The following is a 24,047-nucleotide window of genomic DNA, read 5'->3' on the forward strand; positions in this document are numbered from 1 at the left end:
AAAGTAATGGTTCCATCAGTAAGTTACATTGGAACAGCCATCTGGCAGTCCCCTTTTTGAACTTTACCCCCCCCCCCCACGGTTCATCGGGACTGGTGATCGCTAATAAGGATGGAATAATTTTATTCCTCAGCTGGCACCTGCAAGGCGCTCGCCCTCTCCTGGTGCCCTAGGCTGCAGCCTATCAGCCTTTTGGTTAATCAGGCCCTGCAAAGGAGGAGGATATCGCTAGCAAAACCCATACTGCGGAATGCAACATGGCCCCTGTTCACCCCATAACTTATCCTGCTTTAAGCACATAGCGATGTAAGTGTCCAGCCAATGGGATGGGAGATGTAGCAATACATCGTCCGTCTTGTACACACCGAACGATATATTGCGCTATATATAATTCATGGCCGCATTCCAATGCATGCACAATGAATGTTCTTATCACTTAGTAGAGTATCATCATGGCTTCGAGGAGAACCTTACAGATAAATACCTGCACAACTGCATTATGTATCCCTATAGTATGCTTCTATATGCAGCAATACATAACACAGCCTTTATGATAAATAGGGCCCTTATCTTACTCCTTTCTTTGTTCACTTAAAAGACGTCACAATATTTGTAATCTGTTAACTCTTAATAACTTTCCTTACAAGGTGTTTCTTCGCCCTGATATGTTATTACTACCAGTCCAGGCAGATACTGTACACGAATAAGGCTTAGCAGCCTCTTCCTCTTGAAGTTTAGAGTCTCTGCAGATTGCTCTGGTCTGGACAAGTTTTATTTTTTTATTATTATTTGCACTTTTGGCTGTGTCCTTAGAATAAGACTGAAAGGGGGGCAGGATGGGGCTAGCACAGCCTTCCATTAAAAAAAAAAAAAACAGGGAAACTGGGACAGACAGCAGAGTCCCACCCACCCTATTTCTGCATTCTGCTAACTTGTCCTGCACCCTTCAGATTACTTCAGACTGTACCAGAGACTGAGGCACTCTCCTCATTTGTCCCAAGGTATGGAATAACTAACTGCACAGATTGCATTTACCTGTATTACTATTGGGCTCCCTATCTGTCCTCTAGCACTGCAAGATAAGGTCCTGTCACAGGAATAGAAGTATAGCAGGTACAGTAGATAGGAAATTGTTGCAGCTTGTTGTATCTTACTATTAGCATGAAAAGATTATGTGTGATTTCAGGTGAACACATTTGAACAGTAAAGTATTAAGGATTATGCAGTAATTATAGTTCAGAGAATAAATGCATATATATATATATATATATATATATATATATATATATATATAATTTATATAAATTCGCTACTTACTCTAAAAACATTTTGTTCATTAACTGAGTGTAACAATTAGCATTGATATGATGCTGAATAGTATTATTGCATATGTACTGTTATATCTTATATAGCAACAGAGTTAGTTTCCCTTTTGTGCCAGCTATACTGTATATGACTTCTAGAGAGAGAGAGAGAGAGAGAGAGAGAGAGAGAGAGAGAGAGACACAGACAGACAGACAGACAGAGACAGAGATTCCGCAAGCTCTACCCTAACAATAAGTATTACATTGTTACCTGCAAGGTTACAGCAGCAGTTAGTCATTGTACATTAAACCATTTATTTTGAAGAGTGTTTGAAATGGACAATTAACGCAAAATACAAATGTGCTATTGGAATGTTTTGATGCATACTGTAACTGTGTATTTGAAACAATGTATCAGTTCCAAGCAAGTGGGGAAAAAATATGTATCATATTAATTACAAAGGGTGCAATTGGGAGAGGATTGGAATTATATGTCTTGTGTGTTCGATAATAGGTTGGGGGGGGGGGGGGTGTAAATCTGCAGATCCCATTTTATCTCATCTCAGGAATGCAATTAGGTATTTTAAGTATCCACTTGCAGCACAATAAGTCAATAGAGTATAGCAGAAAAATAACTTTTGCTTGTGTGTGTATGTGTATATGTGTATATATATATATATATATATATATATATATATATATATTTATACACATATATAGATAGATATCTATATTTATATCTATCTATCTATCTATCTATCTATCTATCTATCTATCTATATATATATATATATATATATATAAAATCAGTGTATATACTACTATAATAGAACTAGAAAAATAATAAATATAGATGTTAGTTAAAGCTAAAAACCTAAATATTGATCAGAGAAATTGATCTTGGTATATCTGACATCATAGTGTATAATAAATGAATGACCAATAATTGTACTTGATTTGTTTATATTTCATTTAATTGTTCATCTTGGGAGTTTGCCTGAACTGTACATAACAATGGGTATGTATACTGACAGTGACAGTCTATATAAGACAAATATATATTTATCGTTCTTAATAGAACAATATGGGTGACAGACAGCACACAATTGAAATATACTTTTAATTGTTAGTGCGTGGCAGGTCCTGCTATGAGAAGGAGAAGGGTTAATTCAGCCATTGTCTGCCACATAGGCAGAAAAGGGGGGATGGGTGGGATGTGAGAAAAGAAAGGAGGAGGGGGGGTGATGTTGTGTGGAAGAGAGGAACAACTTTTCGGAGTTGCTGTAAGCCCAGCTCCACCCTGGCAGGCTCTCCTCTCACATTACTCAGGCACAGAGGAATGCTGGTTGTTAGGGAAACATAGTCAGGTCCTCCTTCACAGTCCCATCATCATTGTCTGGGATGTTCCCAACAAATGAGCTGTCAGAGGGAACACATATTAGCTAAGCACTTCATTTTCTCCTGTTTACTATTGCCTCAGCTGTGCAGTGTCCAGTCATAGGACTCACAGGTATATGTATGAAGCAGTGATAAGGGAGAAGAAGTGATAGAGGGCGAGATGTACTGTACTAAGCCTTGAAAAGTGCTAAAATGGAGAATGATAAACCACCAACCAATCAGCTCCTGCCTGACATTTTTCAAACCCAGCCTGTAGCATGGCAATCAGGAGCTGATTGGCTGGTGGGTTATCCCTCTCCATTTTAGCACTTTTGAAGCTTAGCACATCTGGCCCAAAGTGTCTGGTACTTTATCACCGGCCAATCAGCTCCTAACTGTTCCTTTTTAAGCCCAGCCTGTAACTTAACAGTCAGGAGCTGATTGGCCGGTGATAAAGTTATCAGGCACTTTATCACTTCTCCTCCCTTATCACTGCTTCATTCATCTACCCCTCAGTCCATAGCTATATCTGTAATGGGTGCAGTAAGTGCAGTACACCAGGGCCCCTGGTTCAGGGGGCCCCACAACGCACATTCTACACCAATGTTTAATTATGTACCTATCTGGAGTCCCACATTGGTGCTCCCACTACAAAAATCACTCGGAAAATGGTGTGTTGGCCATATCTCCGGGGTTTTGATCAAGTGCAGCATATATAATGCATGAGTGCAATAGAGAGTAGTTGCTGGGAACATGGCGGTACCATTATTTCAGGGACCTGCACATATGCACAGTCTACTGTGCTGGAGAGAGGAGGGGTCTGCTCAGAGTGTGCACATGGGACCCCTCCTCTCTTAAACCGTCCCAAGCCCAATCCTATTAGGTGTGAGTCTGTTTTATGAAACTTGCAACGTTACATAAATGCACGTATCCCATGAACGCCAGATCCAATTCAGGATAGCCGCATTGAGGGTGTGCGACCTGAGAGAAGTGCATCAAAAAGTGGGGAGACCTTCCCAGACATTAGCAGAATCATATAGAAGGCTGTTGGGCATAAACATAAATACTGGACACTCTTAAATGGCAGATTTGTGTATTTTTTGGTAAAAGTAAAAAAATTGGTAAAAAGTAAATTCATTTCCTTTAAATTTCAATCAAATGAAAATGCAAAAAATTGATTTTGAGGTGATTTGAGGCCACTTTTAATTTTTTCAAACAAAATGAAAAAGAAAATAAAAAAAAAACTTTAGATCCTCTAAAAATAAAATGAATGTTTGGAATTCGTTTGCAAGTACAGTCGCTGTACGACCTCGCCATATGAATAGCGTGCATGATCCAACTTGACCTAACTGGATTGTACCCCATAGCTTTATTAATTGCCACCTCATGTCGCCGAAGGGATTTTATCATTTAAAATTGTCCAGCATTTGTGAGATTCATGCAAAAGCATACAGTATTTACTCTGCACCCAAGTCTAAATCTGTGTGCACATGCTACTTTGCCCCACCTGCAGTGCATGTATCTAACCCTTTGTGTAGCAACCTAAGCTGGGTACACACTGGCCAATATTTTGTAGGCGGTTTAGCACAGCCAACGGCTGATATGTATAAAAGTATATTGGTGCATAGTGATGTGCGCAGGCTATTCATTAACAGCCCATACACTCCATGCACAAGCCAGTGTTGATTGACAGCGCAAGATGTGATGTCAGGTACAATCATGGTCACTGAAAGGAAGGGGGAGAGGGCCCAGGCCTGATGGAGGGGTCTGATGGGGGCCCTAGTCCACTACACACAGCATGGGCTTTTATTCTGTCGGCACAGTACACGCTGTGCTGCTAAACCTCTGTCTGATGCTGTGACACACTGATCGCACACAATGATCAACTTTTTTTTGAAGAGGGCGTGACCATGCATCTTGTTATTAGGCCACACCTCCTTGAGTTTACGGAGGAACCACTTTAGTAGGTAGAAATCTTTGAACCTTTGAACATTAGAGTGAGGATTCAGTTTATTAAAATAGATTGCTTTTGTGCCCATAACATTGAACAAGGGTCACTCTGTGCTGACAGATGTAATATTACAACCTTTGCTGCCTTGCAATGTGCATAATTATAGAGGGTTATACTGCGACAATTCAGGATACTCAATTCGGGGACAGACTTGTGCAGCACATTTTCATAAACTTCAGAAAAATGCTCATTTATAGTTGTACTAATACTTATTAGTACAGTGATTTTACTCTACAATTAAAATCTAATTTTACTCTTTAATGTATTATTACCACCACAACATTATTCTATCAAAGCATATAGCACATTGTTTGAAATATGGACTTGTTTTAAATAAAATACCTCTTATATTAGCAGGACATCCAGGGATTTTGACAGAGGCCTTATACAGGCTCCTTTACTATGAATTTAAATAAGGCTTGCCTACCCTCCGTAATGTCCGTGAGTCTCCCGAAAATCGGGTCCCCCTCCCGCCCCCCCGGAAAGGTGGGCAACCCTCCCGGATTTAAATGCCGCAATCCGCGGGTCTCAGAGGAGGGGGTGGAGCGAAAATGGCTCAGTCGCATAATTTTAGCCCTGGGGGCGGGGCTTAGTGATGTCTTCCACAATCCCAACATTCACTGTGTCCTCTTGCTATATATTTAAAAACATGGTTGTAATTCAGCACTTGTTTAAAATTAACCTGACATTTTATTTTTAAATAAAACCAAAAATAATGATGTAGTCAAGTAACATCAATAGACTAGCCAAGTCTCTGCATATCAGGAGCTCATATCTGAGTCCAGTACAATAAGAAGTACCCTTATTATACCGCAGTATTTTTTTAAGGGTGGAGCCAGACCATAGAGATGGAGACTAGCGATTGACCTTGCCCCCTTCTCATATATACATACTGTACACATTATTTTCCTGATTTCCAAGATCATAAAGTCGCAAGTTATGCCACATCCATGCCAATATATGCCAGGCCCATTTTTACACATCAAACCCTGGCCTTTAAAATAGAGAGCAAAACACTGTGTGTGAAGTATTTAATTACATAAAGAATGTCACTCACTCGGCCAGTACAATTATTTTCCTTTTCAAACATTTGCACCATGGTGGCAATAAGATGCAATTAGACAAACTGAAGGACATGTTATTTTTAAAGATGCTTTTACACTGGCGAGCGGCCATTTTATATTTCATACATAACCATCAAGGTCCTGTTACATAAGAATTACATACAACATAACTGCAACTGTGACAGGAAATTGGCCCTGTTTCTTATGTTCAGGCAGATAGTGTGGATAAGCGGCAAATTAACATGGCAAAAATAAATGACGTTACTTTAAGACATTTCTCTAAACATAACTTTTTTCTGTGGTACTTCTCCCAAAATCTCAGTCCGCAGTCATTTCTCCCATGTGACTTGTTTTATGACTTGTACACCAAGCAATGACGTGAGTGCGATGAGCCTTTAGCACACACAGCTTTTTTTTACAGGTGGAATTTATTTGGGCCACAGACCAAAATAAATTTCCTGCAGCTTAAATCCTTGCTCGAGAATTTTTTGGTGTTTTTCACCAAGGAAAAGTTAGCACTTCTCTGGTACAACAGATAAAATGGAGGCTCTTGTAAAATCATTCTTTCAATTCTTATATTATTCTAACATTGGCTTTAAAGGTTCGTGTAGTGCGCGGCACAGAGGAGGTGTGCAAAGTTAACCCTTTGAATGCCAGCATCTCTGTTACAGATATGAAAAGATCTGCTCAAAATGCTGGCATCGCTCACATTTGTTATATAAATTCAAATAAAAAATGTGTAAAAAAAAAAATTATATTTCTTATATAAGGTAAACATTACAGGTCATTGTGATGAATAAAAATTCTTGCTTGACAATTTTCACACCGATTTTGACAAATTCACTTGGTACTCAAAAGGGTAAAAAAAATTCCTTTTCCCCAATAGACAACAGCCAGTTTATCTTTTTAGCTTTCCTCTGTTCACTGCCATTAAGATGGTGTCATATGAGCCCATTAAACTCTAGTACTTTATGGGGCCTATTTATTATTTATTGATTTTTTTCTAATAAATGATTATTCATAACATGGTCTTTAGCTCTGATTGGGTTGGTTTGGTAATTTATGCATTTTTGCAGTGTGAGGAACATTTTCAGTGGTTCTCAGAAAATGGACTCTGAGCAGCCATGTTCTTGTGGTTCTTGACCATAAGGTTTTCTCATGTGGCTCTTTTGGGTCCCTTCCACTATTTATTCCTCTTCCTATACTTATATGACTGAGGTGGAGATGGACTAAGCCTTGCTGATTGATAAAGTGGAGCTCCTAACTGCCATGTTACAGGCTGTGTTTGAAAAATGACATGATCTGAATAGTTGCCAGTTGATCTCTCTCCACTCTATCACTCTTCAGGGCTTAGTACATATCCACCTCTGTCACATTCTTTGTCACGTAAGTATAGGGAGAGGATTAAATACTTACTGGGTACTTATGTAGTATCTGGGCGTCCGATTTAGAAATCGGATCGCATCGCATCGCATGCGACCAAATCGTATGCGATGCGATGGTCAAGATTTTTCCATAGGATTCAATGTTAAAATGGTCTGAGTCCATTTTAACATAGAATTCAATGGGAAAAAGGGGTCCTTTTCCTTTCCCCACTATCCAAGTGGGCATGGAGTTGGATATAAACCTGTGGCGAGCGTAGCGAGCCACCGAGCCCGAAGCGTGGCGAGCGTAGCGAGCCCCGCGAGGGGACACAGAATACTTTTTAATAAATATGCGTCCCCTCGCGGGGCTCGCTTCGCTCGCCACGCTTCGGGCTCGGTGGCTCGCTGCGCTCGCCACGCTATATAAAATCAACTCTATGCCCACTTGGATAGTGGGGAAGTGAACAGGACCTTCTTAACATTGAATCCTATGCAAAATCGCATCGAATCGCATCGCATCGCATCTCATTGTATGCCTTAAGGTAAGGCATACAATCACAAAATCGGACGCCCAGATACTACATAAGTACCTACTTACTGTGTATGGTAATCTGAAACCAGCCTCCAATTGATAGAGGAGGCGGTGCCAGTAAGTGGAGCTATATACAATACGGTAAGTACCAAAGTTCTAGGTGTGATATTCCTAGATGAAAGTCTGTGTTAGCGAGGCTCCAAAAGCAAGCTCATATATTCATGGCCAAGAAGTTTTTCTTCAAGAAAAATCCATCTCCACCCTTTGAAGTGAAGGCACAAGTAGCCAATTAACTGAACGGGTTAACGAGAACCTTAGCTCCATCTTCCATGATGAATATGGCCAATGTGTATTTCTCAGAAGTTTACAAAGTTAAATATTTCCAGTCATAGACTAGGCTAAAAAATAAGTCTCTTTTCATAAATTGGGTTTACTCTTCTGAAATAAACTTGTTTTTTCCTTGCACTGAGATCACGAAGAGCTGAGGTTTGTTTGCAACAGGACATGGTTTCTCTTCACAGTCCTCCAACCAAAACACATAAAGTCCTGTGCTGAGGTTCTGTCAATGGATTTAACAGATGGTGGGCCAGATGCGCTAGGCTTCAAAAGTGATAAAATGGAGAGTGATAAACAACCGACCAATCAGCTTCTGCCTGACATTTTTCAAACACAGTCTGTGACATCAGGTAGGAGCTGATTGGCTGGCTGTATATCACTCTCTATTTTATCACTTTTGAAGCTTAGTACATCTGTCTCGAGAACCGTTCATTGGGGGCAACCAAGACTAAAGAGCCCATCCAGAAATTACATAAGAAACCATTACAAAAGGACAAGTTAATAACACTATACTGCTCTTATAATAAGATACACAAATAATACTGGCACAGAGCAGTAAAGGTTACCTTACCACTTTGCCAGGCCTGTCCAGTCTGCAGATGTGCATATGTGGGCCGGCTTTCAGTGCTGCCAATGTAAAATGCAATTTTTCAGTTACACTGGGAAAACACTACTTGAACACACAATTTAGAAAATATTAATATTAATATATATATATATATAAAGCTAAAACATAGACAGCACTTAATAAAGACATATGTTGGATAACTTCTGCTCTGGATTATGTATCAATGCTTTGAGAGAGATAACATTGGGTCTGTCGTATTAAGCCTGGTGAAGAGATAAAGTGGAAGGTGATAAAGCACCAGCCAATCTGCTGTGTTTGAAAAATGACAGTTGGGAGCTCCCTGGGGCAGATGTATTAAGCCTGAAGAAGAGATAACCTTGAGATAAACTGGAGATAAAGTGAAAGGAGACAAAGCACCAGCCAGTCAACTCCCAACTGTCATTTTCAAACACAGTTCATTGGCTGGTGCTTTATCTCCTTTCACTTTATCTCCTCTTTATCGCCAGGCTTAATATATCTGCCCCTCTGTTTGGAAAAATGACAGTTAGGGGCTTGTTGGTTGGTACTTTATCTCTCACAATTGTATCTCTCTTGTAGCTTTGATAAATCCCCCCCATGGAGAGGCTTGTAGAACTAGCAGAGGGGCCTTTCAACACGGTGCTTGCATATATAGGGGGGTAACACAGTCAGTCCTGACTTGCTGTTGCTTTTGGGCAGTAAACTTGTTTTCACGCTCTGATCTGAAATGTGATTAAAGTGTTTATTCTGCAGCTGTGGACATACGGAATGTACTCTCAGTGAAATGTATTTAGTGCCAGTAAGTGTCCAAATAAAACAGGGTGACCCAGCCTGTGCATAGTCTGTCAGGGAAAAGGGAGGGATGGGAAGGGTACAGAGTGTTGCCAGTGGTGGCAGGAAATTTCCACCCAGACAACATGAAAACAGAAAATGAAGTCATCTCATCTTGAGACAGAGCATAAGGAAAAGCCATGGGCCAGAGTCAATAGCATGAAAGAAAGTTTGCTGGCTGTATATGTCTGACCACTTGTCCATGAGAATAGATGAACATTATGGGGCAGAAAGCTTGGGGGAAGAGATAAAGTACCAACCATTCAGCTCCTAACTGCCACAAGACGTGTTTCAAAAATCACAGCTTGGAGCTAATTGGTTGGTACTTCATCTCTCTCCACGTTATCACTCTCCAAGAGTTGATAAATCTGCCCCTATATTACTTAATAATAAACTGCTATATTCCTCAGGATTCAATTGTATACAAATAAAGATTGCTTTAAGATGGACATTTTTTTTGTGCAAATCAATGCACCTCTGAAAAGAGCAAAGCTGGGTACTCACTAGAGCATACATCTGCAGATCACTTGGGATATATGGGGCATCGGCTGTAAATTATATATATATATATATATATATATATATATATGGTACTTGTTTCCTAGCACGGCCACAAATCTTGGCCATCGGGGGTAATTTTAGTGGCCTGCGATGTTAAATGCCTCAATTTACCCGCGATGACCCCAATTTCCCATAGGAAACAATGTGAAATGGCTCAATTTACCCAAATTATCATAGGAACAATGGGAAATGGGCCAAAAAACCCCCTGACCAGTGAAATGTCCCCCCAAAAGTAGTTCACGCCACCCCGCGATGAACGTGAACCCGAAGCGTGGCGAGCGCAGCGAGTCCGCGAGGGGCGGCGGTACGCGTCCTCCGACCTTTTCATACCCACACTATCCACTAGGGCGTGGAGTGAGAATCGAATAGTGTGGAGAGCGCAGCGAGCCACCGAGCCCGAAGTGTGGCGAGCGCAGCGAGCCCCGCGAGGGGACGCGGATACCTTCACAGGTAAACGCGTCCCTTCGCGGGCTTCACAGGTATCCGCGTCCCCTCGCGGGGCTCGCTGCGCTTGCCACGCTTCGGGCTCGCCACACTATTCTATTCTCAACTCCACGCCCTAGTGGATAGTAGGAGTATGAAAAGGTCGGTGGACGCGTACCGCCGCCCCTCGCGGGCTCGCTGCGCTCGCCACGCTTCGGGTTCACGTTGATCACGTGGTGTCGTAAACTACTTTTGGGGGGACATTTCAATGTTCAGGGGTGTTTTTGGCCCATTTCCCATTGTTCCTATGATAATTTGGGTAAATTGAGCCATTTCACATTGTTTCCTATGGGAAATCGTGGTCATCGCGGGTAAATTGAGGCATTTAACATTGTTCTCTATGGGGAAATCGCGGGCATCGCGTCTGGCACATCGCACCCAATTTTTTTGCGCATGCGATGCCCGCGATGGCCCCGATTTTACCCCCGATTTTACCCCCGATGACCGCGATTATGATCGTTGTGGCCGTGCTAGGAAACAAGTACCATATATATATATATCTCCCCAATAGTGGTATAGCGCCTGTTACTCTAAAATGTCCACAAGTTCCATATAGATCAAAAAAATAAATGAAGATACTTTTCCAAGAAGAATGTATTCTTGGAAAAGTACCTTCATTTATTTTGTTGATCTATATGGAACTTGTGGACATTTTAGAGTAACAGGCGCTATACCACTATTGGGGAGATATTTGTTGTTTTTCGTTTCCTAGCCCTCAGGAAACTTTGTGGTTCAGCAGCCTAAAATTGAATTGAATGGTAACATTAGCATATAAGCGCGTGAGAAGTATTGGGATTTATATATATATATATAAAACAGATGAGAGTACAGGCACTCTGCGGGCTTGAGTAGTCTTATTAACAAATTACACTTAAGTCAGCATTGGTTTTAAAGCAACGTTTCAAGCATTTATTGCTCGTCTTCAGGCTCGAAGACAGGCACTCTGCAAGCCCGCAGAGTGCCTGTACCTCTCATCTGTTATATCAAGTGGATGACCTCCTTTGCTTTCTGTGCACCACAGCGTCTCTTACAACGTTACAGCAACTGTGTGCCCTTCTTTGGATTATATATATATATATATATACACTGTATATACAGTATATGTTTGTTGCAGAAAGCCCTATTTGGCCTGTACCATTCCTAACAGCAAGTGCAGTAGGGAGCCTGGCCTGGCCCAGGTATTTATCTGGGGGGTGTACTAATTATGAGAGGCATGGCCATTCACACCCTAAATAAAATACAAAAAATAGTTCTTAAGGCACCTCCCTGGCCACACTGCAGCCCAGCACAGAGCAGTTCCTGCTTCAGATTGCGAGCAGGGCCCTCTTACTTATTGACTGTAAATTCACAGTGTGTTGTATCAGTGTCTCCTATTGTAAAGCGAAACGGAATATGCTGCGCTACTGTATAAGAAACTACTAATAAATAAATAAATAAATTAAAAAAAGGTAATGGGGTAGGACCAGAGCCCCTTCCGGGCCCCTCCACCAGACCAGGGCTTGGGAAAATCCCCCCCCCCCCCTCTACTTGGTGCCCCTGCTAACAGCAAAAATCGAAATCTTGAACAATATTCTGCACTACGGTCCCTCCTAATTTTGGAATTGCATCTCTGACTATTTTCCATTGTTTTGGGGTAAGTTGTACTAATTGCACTTTTTAATGATATTTATTAATATATACTCACCAACATAGGCAAATCTAAGGGGTGATCCCCACGTGCTCGCACATGTTATTTTGCAGCCATAGTACATTCACCTATTTATGTAATTTCTACATTTATTGTGTAAGCTGTAAGTATCATACTTGTCTACTCTCCATGAATGTCTGGGAGTATCAAACTCCGGGGAGAGTAGATAAACCCCCTATCTGGTGCTCAGTGACACAATTAACACCAGCAGTCGAGGTACTTATTAGTTATTGTGCTTACTAAGAAATACTAATACCCCTTTCACATCGCGCAAAATGACCCGGTTCATGCCGGTACGACATGGTAATTTGTGCGATGTGAAAGGGGTTACCTCTAACCGGTAGCACCACGGCAATATGAACCAGGTCAAATGAAGGGTTCTAACTTCTTACTGGTTCATTGCCTTGTTGCTGTACAGTGTGAACGAGTTAAACGGGTTGAGCTAACCATTTCCAGTTCACACTATGGAGGAGGCAGTGCTTGGAGCAGCGCCAGCTCTAAGCGCTGCCTCCTCCCCCAGCCTCGATGACACTTTGACGCGCCCCCACATGACGTTAGCGAACCGGCAATATTGGTGGTTTGCTTGTGCGATCTTAACAGACTGCACATGCAGGGTCGCACCGGGACTGAACCGTTTCAAAGTCCCGTGCCGGTCTGAAAGCGTTATAAGATGTATACAGTTCCCTGTGTGCTCTGTTATATCACTGAGAAAAGTACAATACTGTGATTGATGGATACTACTACGGCCTCTTGGAACATTCACCATTCATTAGCATCCAGGTATCCACCATTCAGTTAATTCGACAGCCACACAGCTCATTTAATTAAAATCTCTGAGTATAACGAAACTCATATTTTACCATTTGCCTGAGGTCACAGATTTTTCAGATGAAAGAGAAAAAGGACAAAGGATCTGATTTAGTACAGCTTGCTAAGCAGTGGTTGTTTGCTGCCTACCGAGCGGCTTAGCGCTGCCCATTGCCCAGCCCAGAGTATGAGATTTTTTTTACACGGGACCCCGAGTCCAATAGTTTTTTATTAATAAATGTATTCAATCAAGAAGATTCAGTTATGTGGTGAGGGACAGGATTCACTTTGTTATGTCCACTAGTTTTGCTTGTTACATTGACCATTATTTGAAGTGGTCCTGGACCACCAACCCATGGCACCCCTGCAAGTGACCTGAGGAACCCTAGTGAGCTATGACACACAGGGGTAGATTTATTATAGCGGCGCCTATCGCGCCGCTATAACAGTTCCTGCTTCGCCTCATTAGCGAGGCGAAGCAGGAGGGGACACTGACAAGATCTATCAAGATCTTGCCGCCGGAGTGGGGGAGCGCTAACTCCCCCCTCCGGCGATGTCCCTCCTGGAGACAGCGCATCAGTTAATACTGATGCGCCATCTCCTTTCCCCCCGGCCGGCTCACTGCGCATGCGCGGGATCTCGCTAGTCTTGCGAGATCCCAGCGCAGCTCAGCGCCAGCAGCAGGGACAGAGCTGTCCCTGCTGTTAGGTATAGGGCATCGCCACCTGCAGCTGGGGAAGTCGACAGCTGCAGGCGGTGGAACGGTCAGCGATGCTGACCGTTCATAAATCTGGCAGGAGGCAGAGGGCAGTTCAAAATATCGCCCCTGCGCTATGCCTCCTGCCCACACCGCCGGCGTTAGAGTAAACGCTCAGCGGGTGTGATAGATCAGGGGCTATAACGCACAGGGATAGCGCAGATTCCCCTGATCGCCATATAATAAATCTACCCCACAGTTTGGAAACCAATGGTTTAAATCAGGGTTGCCTACCCTACTGGAATGGCCGGTAGGCTCCCGGAAATCGGGTCCGCCTCCCAGCCCCAAGAGAAGGCGAGCAAGCCTCCCGGAATCCTCCAAGCCTCCTGCAATTCCCACTCGGCAGGGGTCCGCGGGGACCCGATGACCCAAATTGCATAATTTTAGCCTCGGCCCCCCTCTGCAATGCCTGAAATACTGGCATTGCAATGTGGGGGGTGTGGCCACGATGACAAGATTGCACTGGCCACTCCCCAAATATAGCACAGATATTCAGCCCACATCTGGCCCTCCCCCTTTACGGCATGACCATCGGCCCCACCCCCTTCTTCAGCTAGCTGGCTGTCCTCTCCTAGAGAGTGCAGCTGAAAAGTAGCTAACCTTGGTTTAAATGTTGTTCAACTTTTTATCTATGGGTCCCTGACAAAACAGGAAGTCACTTTGTACCATACAGAATCATGCTGAACTTGAAACTGAAATGTAAATGCTTTTTAACCGCCTTTTATGGCTCTTTACAATGTGCTCTTATTGAGACGAAGCCGAGTGTAAGTTTTTGACACACCAGCTAAGGCACTAAAGCTTCATGTAAACACTGGCCCTCATTGAGGAATAATAGCCCTAGAATGAGATCTCTGACAGATTTTGGTTTTCTGTACTTACAAGATATACTTAGTTGTGTTTCTTCCTTCTCTAGGTTTGTCTACACAATGAGGGTCTGGGTCTTCTTCGTCCTCTGCCTGGCCGGTAAAGCACTAGCTGCACCTGTAAGTTGCTGTTTTGCTGTAATGAAAGGTAATAGTGCTGGTACAGTATCTCCTGATTCAATAATCAAGTTCTCCTATCTTTAATCAGCAACAGGATGCTTTGCCAGAAGAGGAAGAGGTAATAGAAGATGTGGTCACAGAGGTAAGACTGCATTCATTCAATCTCTCTCTTTGTTAACCAAGCGTCACTTTGGACTACTGTATGTTACAATTGTATTTGATATCCTCTTAGGAGACAGTGGTGGGAGCAAATCCAGTGCAGGTAGAGGTTGGAGAGTTTGATGAACCAGCCATTGAAGAGGAGGAAGAGGAAGCCACATCTGAGAGTAAGTATGGTTAATTCCTAAAACCGCCATATAAAATATTTAAGACCCATATGCACAGGTATGATGATGTAACAGCATATAACCAGGTGACTATACTGTACTGCAAGGGTGGCCAAACCAGTCCTCGAGAGCTACCAACAGTTCATGTTTTCCAGACCACCTGTGGATCTGTAGAACATGTCAGTTAGTAATCACTGCAGCACAAGTTGGAAAATGTAAGTTAGTAATCACTACAACTGTGCAGCAGCTAGGTGGTCTGGAAAACATGTACTGTTGGTAGACCTTCAGGACCATTTTGGCCTGCCCTGCTGTACTGGTTAACACTCAGTCATTAGCCTGACGTCGGGATCCCGACTGGCCGGACCCAGACAGCATGGTGAACGCAACTAAGCCCCTTGTGGGCACGGTGGCTCTCTACATCATGGATCCCTCCCAGCATGCCCCCGCGGCCGGCGCCGTGCACTGCGCATGCCCGGGTCTCAGACACGGAAGTCCAGCGCCATTGCCGCATCACAAGGGACAGCTCTTATTGCAAGAGCTGTCCCTTGCGTTAATAACCGCATATGTTAGAGCATATGCGGTTATTAAGAATGCGGTTCCCGGCAATACAGGGCAGCGGATGTTAGAACATCCCACCCTGTGTCTCTTACTTCTGCAAGGCATAGGCCAACCCGGGCGGGGGGGGGGGGGGGGGGTTGGGGGGGGGGTTGGCAAGTGCCTTAAATTATGACAACAATAGCACTGGTATATAATATGATCAGTAGAGCTGTCACCACATCATACAGTTTAAGAGACTGCTGCACATGCCTAGTGTAACAGCTTTTCAAAGAACATTTACTGTATGTGCGTACCAGTGCCATCAAACATCGCAATGGACCAGAGAGCAGCTGCCAGGAGGAAGAGACAGGAGCCTGACCATGAAGTGGGATATTGTGAATTTAGAAAGTGCAGTACTGGTTCTATTCTGTTTGTGTATTTTTTATGATATTTTTAGACTTTTCCTGACCACTTATCTTATTTAAATGTTCGAAACAGCCCATCTGTAAAGTTGAATATTAATTCCTAATATTAATAGTACAGTATACACTGTATAAAAAGACCAATATTCAGGGCTGTTACCCTCCCCCAGACTCCCGTACTTACTCCAAGAGTGCGAGATTGTGGATTACATTTGGAAACCCCCCTCTAAAAATCCTGCGTTTGCCACTGTAAGAATATTTAGAAGCATACCACATTCAATGTATTTCTTTCTCTATTGAAGTTACACTTCATTTACCACTTTCCTGAGGATCAAACAGACCACAGATCAGTTTGTGTTGGCAGACATGCATAAGACAATCAATTTAAGATGAAGATGATTAATCAAGAGACAAAATACCCCACCTGCCTAGGCCCATTACACACATCCAGTGCTGTCAACGTGCCCCAGGGGGAGATATATTTAGCTTGGCAAGCGATAAAATGGAGAAAGATAAAGTACCATTCAGATGATTTCTAAATGTCATTTTCAAAAACGGCGTGTGTTCATTTAATAGGAAAGAGTTGCAGTGTGTACTGTAGTTGTCTCCACCTAAAATGATTTGACATAAGTCATGAACTAGCCGATCATTTGAGGGACCCATTAAGTCACTGGCCAATAGCTTCCTTCCATCATCTTGAACAGATTGAATAGCTGTTAAAATGTTTATTTGAAGGACACCTGTCTTGTTTACTTGAAGGATACCTTTGTTGTTTACTTGTAGGATACCTGTCTTGTTTACTTGAAGGATACCTGTCTTGACTGTTGGTTTTCAAAAGTTAACAAGGATATAATTAATTCTTTTTTTTTAATGCTCATAATAACTGTGGTTGCTTTCACATCTTTCACACAAATTCCACCACTATTCTCTGTAAAAACAATTGTTAGAGAGGTCAAAGTTTGAGCTAAAGCTTTTAGTCGTGCATAAGGTAACTGGTAAGATGGTAAATATGGCATACAGCTTGTACGTGTCAGACTTGGACTTCTGTGGTCTTTCGAATTCTTTAAACCTATATTTATGTCATTAATTGATAACTTAATGACTCACTGTTGGAGAACATTACACTAACATTATCTCATAAAACACTGTTTTTCCATAGATCCTTGCCTGAACCACCACTGCAAACACGGGAAGGTGTGTGAAGTAGATGAAAGCAATACTCCAATGTGTGTCTGCCAAGACCCATCCACCTGCCCCGAGAGCGTAGGAGAGTTTGAGAAGGTAAGAGAAGCTCTGCACAGGCATGAATGTAACCATGTAACCACTCCACTCAATGACAATTAGACACTACTATCGGAGCTATTAGAAAGGCTTCTGATAAATTTACCCTTCTAATAATATTCAAGTAATAAATAAAAAAGTCTAATCACGGTCTAGTGTTTAACCCATTATTCCTTCACACTGATTTCCATGTTTGTCCTATTCCTCCCAATACTATATAAATAATAAAGGGGCAGTATACAGTAGGCCATGACTCTGATGCATCAAGGCCACTTCCAACCCAACTAGCACACTAGCAACCAACTAAGTTGCAGCCATGTCAACACACAGGTAGGCTGCAACCTTTTCTCTGGAAGGTATCAAGACTGCCCCATAAAAATGGAGACATTTGGTGGATATAAAGTCCTCTTATAGCGGATTATTCAGACCTAATCACCCGGCTGCGCATGTGCTATATTTTACAAGCCTTGCTAAGCAATTCACAGGATTGCACGGGTCAGGCTTTTAATCAGACTGGGCAACGGCTATCTAAAGTGCATACCTCCCAACAGTCCCGATTTTATTGGGACAGTCCCGATTGTCAGGGCCTGTCCCGCTGTCCCACACGCGGGCGGCAGTGTCCCACGGTGTGGGGGGGCTGTTGGGAGTCCCCCCTGTCAGCTGCTAAGCAGCGGGGAATAAACGCTGTGCGCATGCGCACAGAGTCTATTCCCGCAGTCAGGGGGCTGGGGGCATGGCTAGAGGCTCACAGAGCCTCTGGGTCCTGCCCCCATAGCGGCAAAATGGGGGCGTGGCCTCGCGGGAGAGCCACGAGTATAGGCCACGCCCCCAAATTAGGTCACGCCCCTGAAATTTCGGCGCGACTCTGGCGCGCAGCAGCAACGTCCCGCCTGCTGAACTGCCAAAGTTGGGAGGTATGAAAGTGTGATTGCAGGGTGCTACTAAATCGCGCACAGCAATCTGGACTGAATAATCCCCATACTTAGCACTGGACAAATATATACAGTATTAAGTCTAGTGCTCATATTTCCTTTTATGTCCCACTTAAAGTAAAACAGATAAAGAATTCAGAACTTGCTAATTTGGGTCCACAGACACTTTTCGTTAAAGTAAACATTGAGGGGGGTAAGATTTCAATTAGAATAAAGGGACTCTGCGTAGATAGGTACCCATTTGTATTACAAACATTATACTATCTATGATACTACAGCCAAGAGTTTAAATAGTTTGAATATCAATAGAATAATGTACTTGGTTGCTAGGCTATCACAATAGCAGAGATCAGAGTAAATACAATGGTTTGAGTGGCTTTAAACCTTTTGATATATTTGAAAGACATAAATATTACAAACTATAGTACAGTATCTTAGTAAGAGTAATTGTGGCGGGAGAGTTACCGTAGGTGAGAATTGCAGTACAAGCTATGCTAGATTTGGCAAACAAATCAATGTAAAAATGGATGCAGGTTTAAAGGTTAACTGTTCGGATGCAGGTGCAGGTAAGTTGGTTTTGGTCTTAGGTACAGGCTGGTTGTGTTCGCTTGAAGGTACAGGTAAATCGGGTTTGTTTGTAGATACAGGCTGGTTTTGTTTTGCCTGGTTGCAGGTACAGGTACAGGCAGATTGGGTCCCATTGAAGGTACAGGCAATTGATGTCTGATTGTTCATACAGGAATCTTATGTCTGGTTATATGTACAGTTGTAGGTACATGCAGATTGAGTCCCACTATACTGTAGGTACTGTACAGATAAAATGGGTCTTTTGCAGGTACAATTTAGTAGTAAATTATAGCTGCTTATTATTATTATTATTATTATTATTATTATTATTATTATTATTATTATTATTAAAAAAGGACATAAACTTAAATTTAAAAAAATATATTTGATTCTGCTTTGAAAATATCATAATCAAGAGAAAGAGAGCATTTTTCTATAAAATGGGGTAACTTCTTTCTGCTTCTGTGTCTCTTAAAGGTCTGTGGTACTGACAACAAGACATACGACTCTTCCTGCCATTTCTTTGCCACCAAATGTACCCTGGAAGGAACCAAGAAGGGACACAAACTGCATCTGGACTACATTGGACCATGCAAATGTGAGTTATTATATACCCAGTGAATTATCTAACCATTCGCCTATAGATTAGTTCAGTGGTCCCTGAACTACTTCCTCACACCGTTTATTGGAACTAAATGCATTTGGCAAAATTGTAATTTTGATTGGTCAGTGACAGTTACTCTTTATGGGGCCCCTATAATGTATTTAAAGTTATTTGGCTAAAAAAATGAACAATTTATTAAACAAAGCTACCTACAGTAGCTATGCTCTAAGTCAGTGATTTTCAACCTTTTTTACCTTGCGGCACACTAAATAAGATTTTTAAAATGTCGAGGCACACCATGAGATCCCCACAGGGCAAAACACATTGGCCCCCACAGGAAAAAAACAAACTTATTGGCCCCCATATAAAAAAAACAATCACACTGGTCCCCACAGGTTACACAAATAAAAACATTAGCCCTTTACATGAAAAGAAGAGACCAGTAAATAACAGTTGAGCTGGTGGTGGCTGTAAACTGGTTTGGGCATCTCTAGATATGGGGGAACACTGCTCTAAGTAATAGGAAGTAGCATGGTAGGCAAATGTACTGATATGCTCTCCCTAGCAGCTGGTGCGCACGGCAGTCTACACCATCTATTTCCTAGATGTACTGATATATCTACATGATTTTGTCTGGACACACGTGCCAATGGTTTAGCCTTAATGCCCCTTATCTAGTGTAAACCTACTGATCAGCTAGTTACATAGATGTTAACAGAGAGAAAAACCTGATCAAATAAACAAGGTGATTATTTTATTGGGAACATAGCTGAGACATCACTTATCTTATCTATAAAACAAAATGTACAACATCGGTAGTCTCATGCTTTCTGATTATGGCAATAAAAGAATAAAGTATAATTTATAGTTTGAGTGACTTAAGCTCCATACTCAATTTTCCACTGCTATTTTTCAACTGGGCCCCAGGCTATTGTATTTTTGGTTGCCAGTTAGAGCGTGTTCAGCTCCCATGAGGTAAGATAAGATATCCAACTGTAAGGAGTCAGCTGTCAGTTTCCTGCTGGCTCAGCGCTATAACCATTAGAGCCAATGAGAACCAAGGCTTCCCTTAGGGATTAATTCCTAAAGTACATAGATGTGTCTGAGCCTGCAAAGTGCAAAGTAGAACATTCTGCTTGTTGCTTTGGATCTGGCAAATGTGCGCCAAGTATTTAATTCCTTATATTACTATTAAAGGAATAATATAAGGTGTGCCCAGATGAAAAGGAAACTTTCTGTAGCGGCATTGTATCTAATCACAGTAGGTTAATGTGCTTGGTAATCCGACATGTGGTGACCCGACAATTCTGATGGAGGAGATGCTCCACAGCTGAAATTTTGGTGGGGTTGGTGACAACGTGTGCCTGCCCGGGCCGTGGCAAGTCCTTGATGCGTTCGCATCCCGCCTCATAACGCTGACACTACCGGAATATGGTGCACCGTGCGAGACACTGTTCTTGAGCACCTTTGTAGAGGTTAACCCTGGTCTGCATGTAAAACATCCATTTGCATGCCTTGCGTGCGAACCTGTGGTGGAAGGGGGGGCCTTGTGAATCAACCAGAATAACCCCCAAAAAGTGAAAAGGGGGACAAAAATAAAATAAAATATATATATATATATATATGTGTGTATAATCTTTGGATGGGACCGGCACTCCAAGCTGATGGATTGTAATGGCACTGGTGCCCTCACAGCTTGCAACAAGCAGGGTAGACAGAGAAGGTGGTGCGGCACTCAGCTGTATAATATATGCGTATATACTGTATATATATATATATATATATATCCATCCGTTTTGGATAGCACTCTCCACCTTTAAGCACACCAGCCGGGGTGTCAGTCCAGAAGCCCTAATCCAATAGGTGCTTCATATAATATGGCAAACAGTTCAAAAACGGACGCACTCACCGGTCTTCTTTTTCTCTGCACTTTTAATCAACATGAATAATTCATCAAACCATGACAGTGGGTATGGTCAACGTTTTGGTCCCTCCCAGACCTTTGTCAAGACCCCTTCTCCTGTCTCCATCAGCGAAACGTTGACCATACCCACTGTCATGGTTTGATGAATTATTCATGTTGATTAAAAGTGCAGAGAAAAAGAAGACCGGTGAGTGCGTCCGTTTTTGAACTGTTTGCCATATATATATATATATTTATATATATATATATATATATATATATATTTATTTATATGTAGAAGTTAGCTAGGATCCTAATTAGGGTCCAATGAGGGTACTCACCAATGTAAATCAATGCGTCTTTAATAATATTCCATTAACATGGTACAATCTTACTTTTTTGGACCAAACCATTCCATGTAGTCGACATTATATATATATATATATATATATATATATATATATTTTGCGTGGTGGCCGGCACTGCCAATGATAGGTCCAGTCGTATACTGACCCGGTGCCTTCCAGTACGGACCTTGCGGCCCCAATGCAGGGTGTAGGAATCAGGCGGCACTCTCGGATTTGTGAAAGCAAAAAGTGAGTTTAATCCTTATATATATATACTGTATATACATACACACACATGCACACACAGAGTTTTATTGTAAGAGAGAGAGACTTAACAGGAAACCAGTTCCATTCTGCCTACTGTAGGTATGAGCCTAGTTTATCTGTACTGTTAACAGAGCTTCAGTAGGTATAGAAAAGTTAGCTCTTGTGTTAGTTTTTTCCCCAATGTTACATCATTCAGCCTCTGATTGGACACCAGTCTAATTCTTAAAAAAACCTGATACTCTACCCCACTTTCATAAGTGCAGATGGGAAACAAGAGCTCGGTTTTAAAGGAGGTTCTTCCCCTGTTAGTATGTCAGTAACAAGAGTGGGAATAATAGACATTCCTTCTTGGACAAAGAAAGCTCTGTGAAGTATCAGAACCTCAGGCTACAGACTTTGCCGCAACAAAGGCGGCCCTGTAAATCTGTCTTTCAGGGAGATTGTGAGGACCTAAACATTGCCAAATACGGATGTGTGCAAAAGTGTATTACTTCAATGGCCATCTTGATGACATTATTTGATATGTTTGAGGACAAAGGGATGGGATCTGGCCGAGAACCAGCTACTAAGACTCCACCACTCTTGGTGTCATTGGTGTCCATTTGGGTTACATTTCATATACAATGGAAAGCTTTCTTAAGGTGACTTCTTAGCATACATCTTTAGCCACATTTTAAATTCTTCTTCTGTGGTTTTTTCTTACAGTCATTGAACCCTGTGTGGATGCTGAGCTCAACGAGTTCCCTCTACGTATGCGTGACTGGCTCAAGAACGTCCTGGTCAGTCTGTATGAGCGCGATGAGAACAACAATTTACTCAATGAGAAGCAGAAGCTGAGGGTAAGAGTAGTTGACTAGTCATTTGCCCAAAACATGCAGTTCAATGATGCTTCCATGATCACTTGCTGCAGTTTGATGGAGATGTTCTTGGACTCATCAACTGCCACCAACTAAACTGTATCCTGAAACATTTGTATCCTGAAACATCATGAGAATGCGGAATATGGCAGGGACCCAATCTGGGCCAGCTTTTTTATATTTTTTATGTTGGAAGAGGATGTAAACATTTGACAAGGGAACGAGGCAAACCATGCTCCAGATGCCTCATTAATGCTTAATTCACTAGTAATGTGCCCATGGACCACATAATAAGTGGTTCTTAGTAAATAAATGTCCTCCTGCTATGCACTAGATGTGGTGGAACTTTCGTGTAGTTCATATAGTGCTAGGACTAGCTGGATATTTTTGACTTATTCCATAGCAAAGCATTCAGGTTGGCTGGATACCAAAGCCACAAGGTGAACATTATGTTCCAAGTGCTTACCTCTAACTCATAAACCAAGAACCAAAAAAATCCATTCTTAACTTCCACATTATAAACTATAGCTGCCAGTGGGTGAATTCAACCCTCTGAAATATGAACATCTCTAAAGAGGTTTAAGTTATAGGGATTGGGGAGAGAGATTAAGTACTAACCAATTAGCTCTTAACTGTCATTTGCACGCATTGCTTGGAAAAAGGACAGAAGCTAATTGTTTGATAACTTATGTCTCCAGTCTTTGCTAAATCTCCCCCATACAGGTATAGACAGATTTTGTACAATGTTGCTAACATGAAAGTGTTGCTGTATTTTTGTTGTTAAGCAAATTTACTTTGGAATTTGTTTAGTTTCACGGCGGCAGTTACGTAGTTTACGTAGTGCTGTATTGAGAATACCAATACAGCACTATGCTGCCTACGTAAACTACGTAAGTGCTTCTGGAGCCCTGAAGCTACACAATGGTTAATATCCCCACAATCCACGTCATACCCCCAGTATCCACGTTGAATACCCCGTAGAAAACCGTAGAACACGGTGCCGTCCAAAAAATGTAAACAAGATATCCCATGTGAGATTTCATCCTACAATTTAGCTCCCCTGCAAAATTATGTATCTTTATATACCAGGTGAAGAAGATCCACGAAAATGAGAAGCGCCTGGAAGCAGGAGACCACTCCATGGAGCTGCTGGCACGCGACTTTGAGAAGAATTACAATATGTACATCTTCCCTGTGCACTGGCAGTTTGGACAACTGGATCAGCATCCCATTGATGGGTATGTACAATATTTTTGAGGTAATTCTAAATTCTAGGTCTGTCAATTATGGTACCTTGGTTATTACCACCCATTATCTAGGT

General features: G+C 42.1%; 1 protein-coding gene across 2 annotated transcripts in view; it reads left to right on the plus strand.

Moving 5' to 3' along the window:
• SPARC (secreted protein acidic and cysteine rich) overlaps positions 1–24,047 on the plus strand; it is a 45,501-nt gene that overhangs the window by 17,872 nt on the left and 3,582 nt on the right. The window contains exons 1-8 of one of the 2 annotated variants that reach the window (XM_083181750.1): positions 862–1,001; positions 14,614–14,683; positions 14,772–14,825; positions 14,916–15,009; positions 17,128–17,249; positions 19,226–19,346; positions 22,575–22,708; positions 23,816–23,964. In XM_083181750.1, coding sequence (XP_083037876.1) covers positions 14,627–14,683; positions 14,772–14,825; positions 14,916–15,009; positions 17,128–17,249; positions 19,226–19,346; positions 22,575–22,708; positions 23,816–23,964 — 731 coding nt within the window. In that variant the 5' untranslated portion in view covers positions 862–1,001; positions 14,614–14,626. Of the gene's footprint in view, positions 1–861; positions 1,002–14,613; positions 14,684–14,771; positions 14,826–14,915; positions 15,010–17,127; positions 17,250–19,225; positions 19,347–22,574; positions 22,709–23,815; positions 23,965–24,047 lie in introns of those variants that run through there. The other variant, XM_083181749.1, reaches the window with a different exon arrangement.

This window comes from Crinia signifera, chromosome 4 (genome assembly GCF_055691185.1).
Source record: "Crinia signifera chromosome 4, ASM5569118v1, whole genome shotgun sequence".
Classification (NCBI taxonomy): Eukaryota; Metazoa; Chordata; class Amphibia; order Anura; family Myobatrachidae; genus Crinia; species Crinia signifera.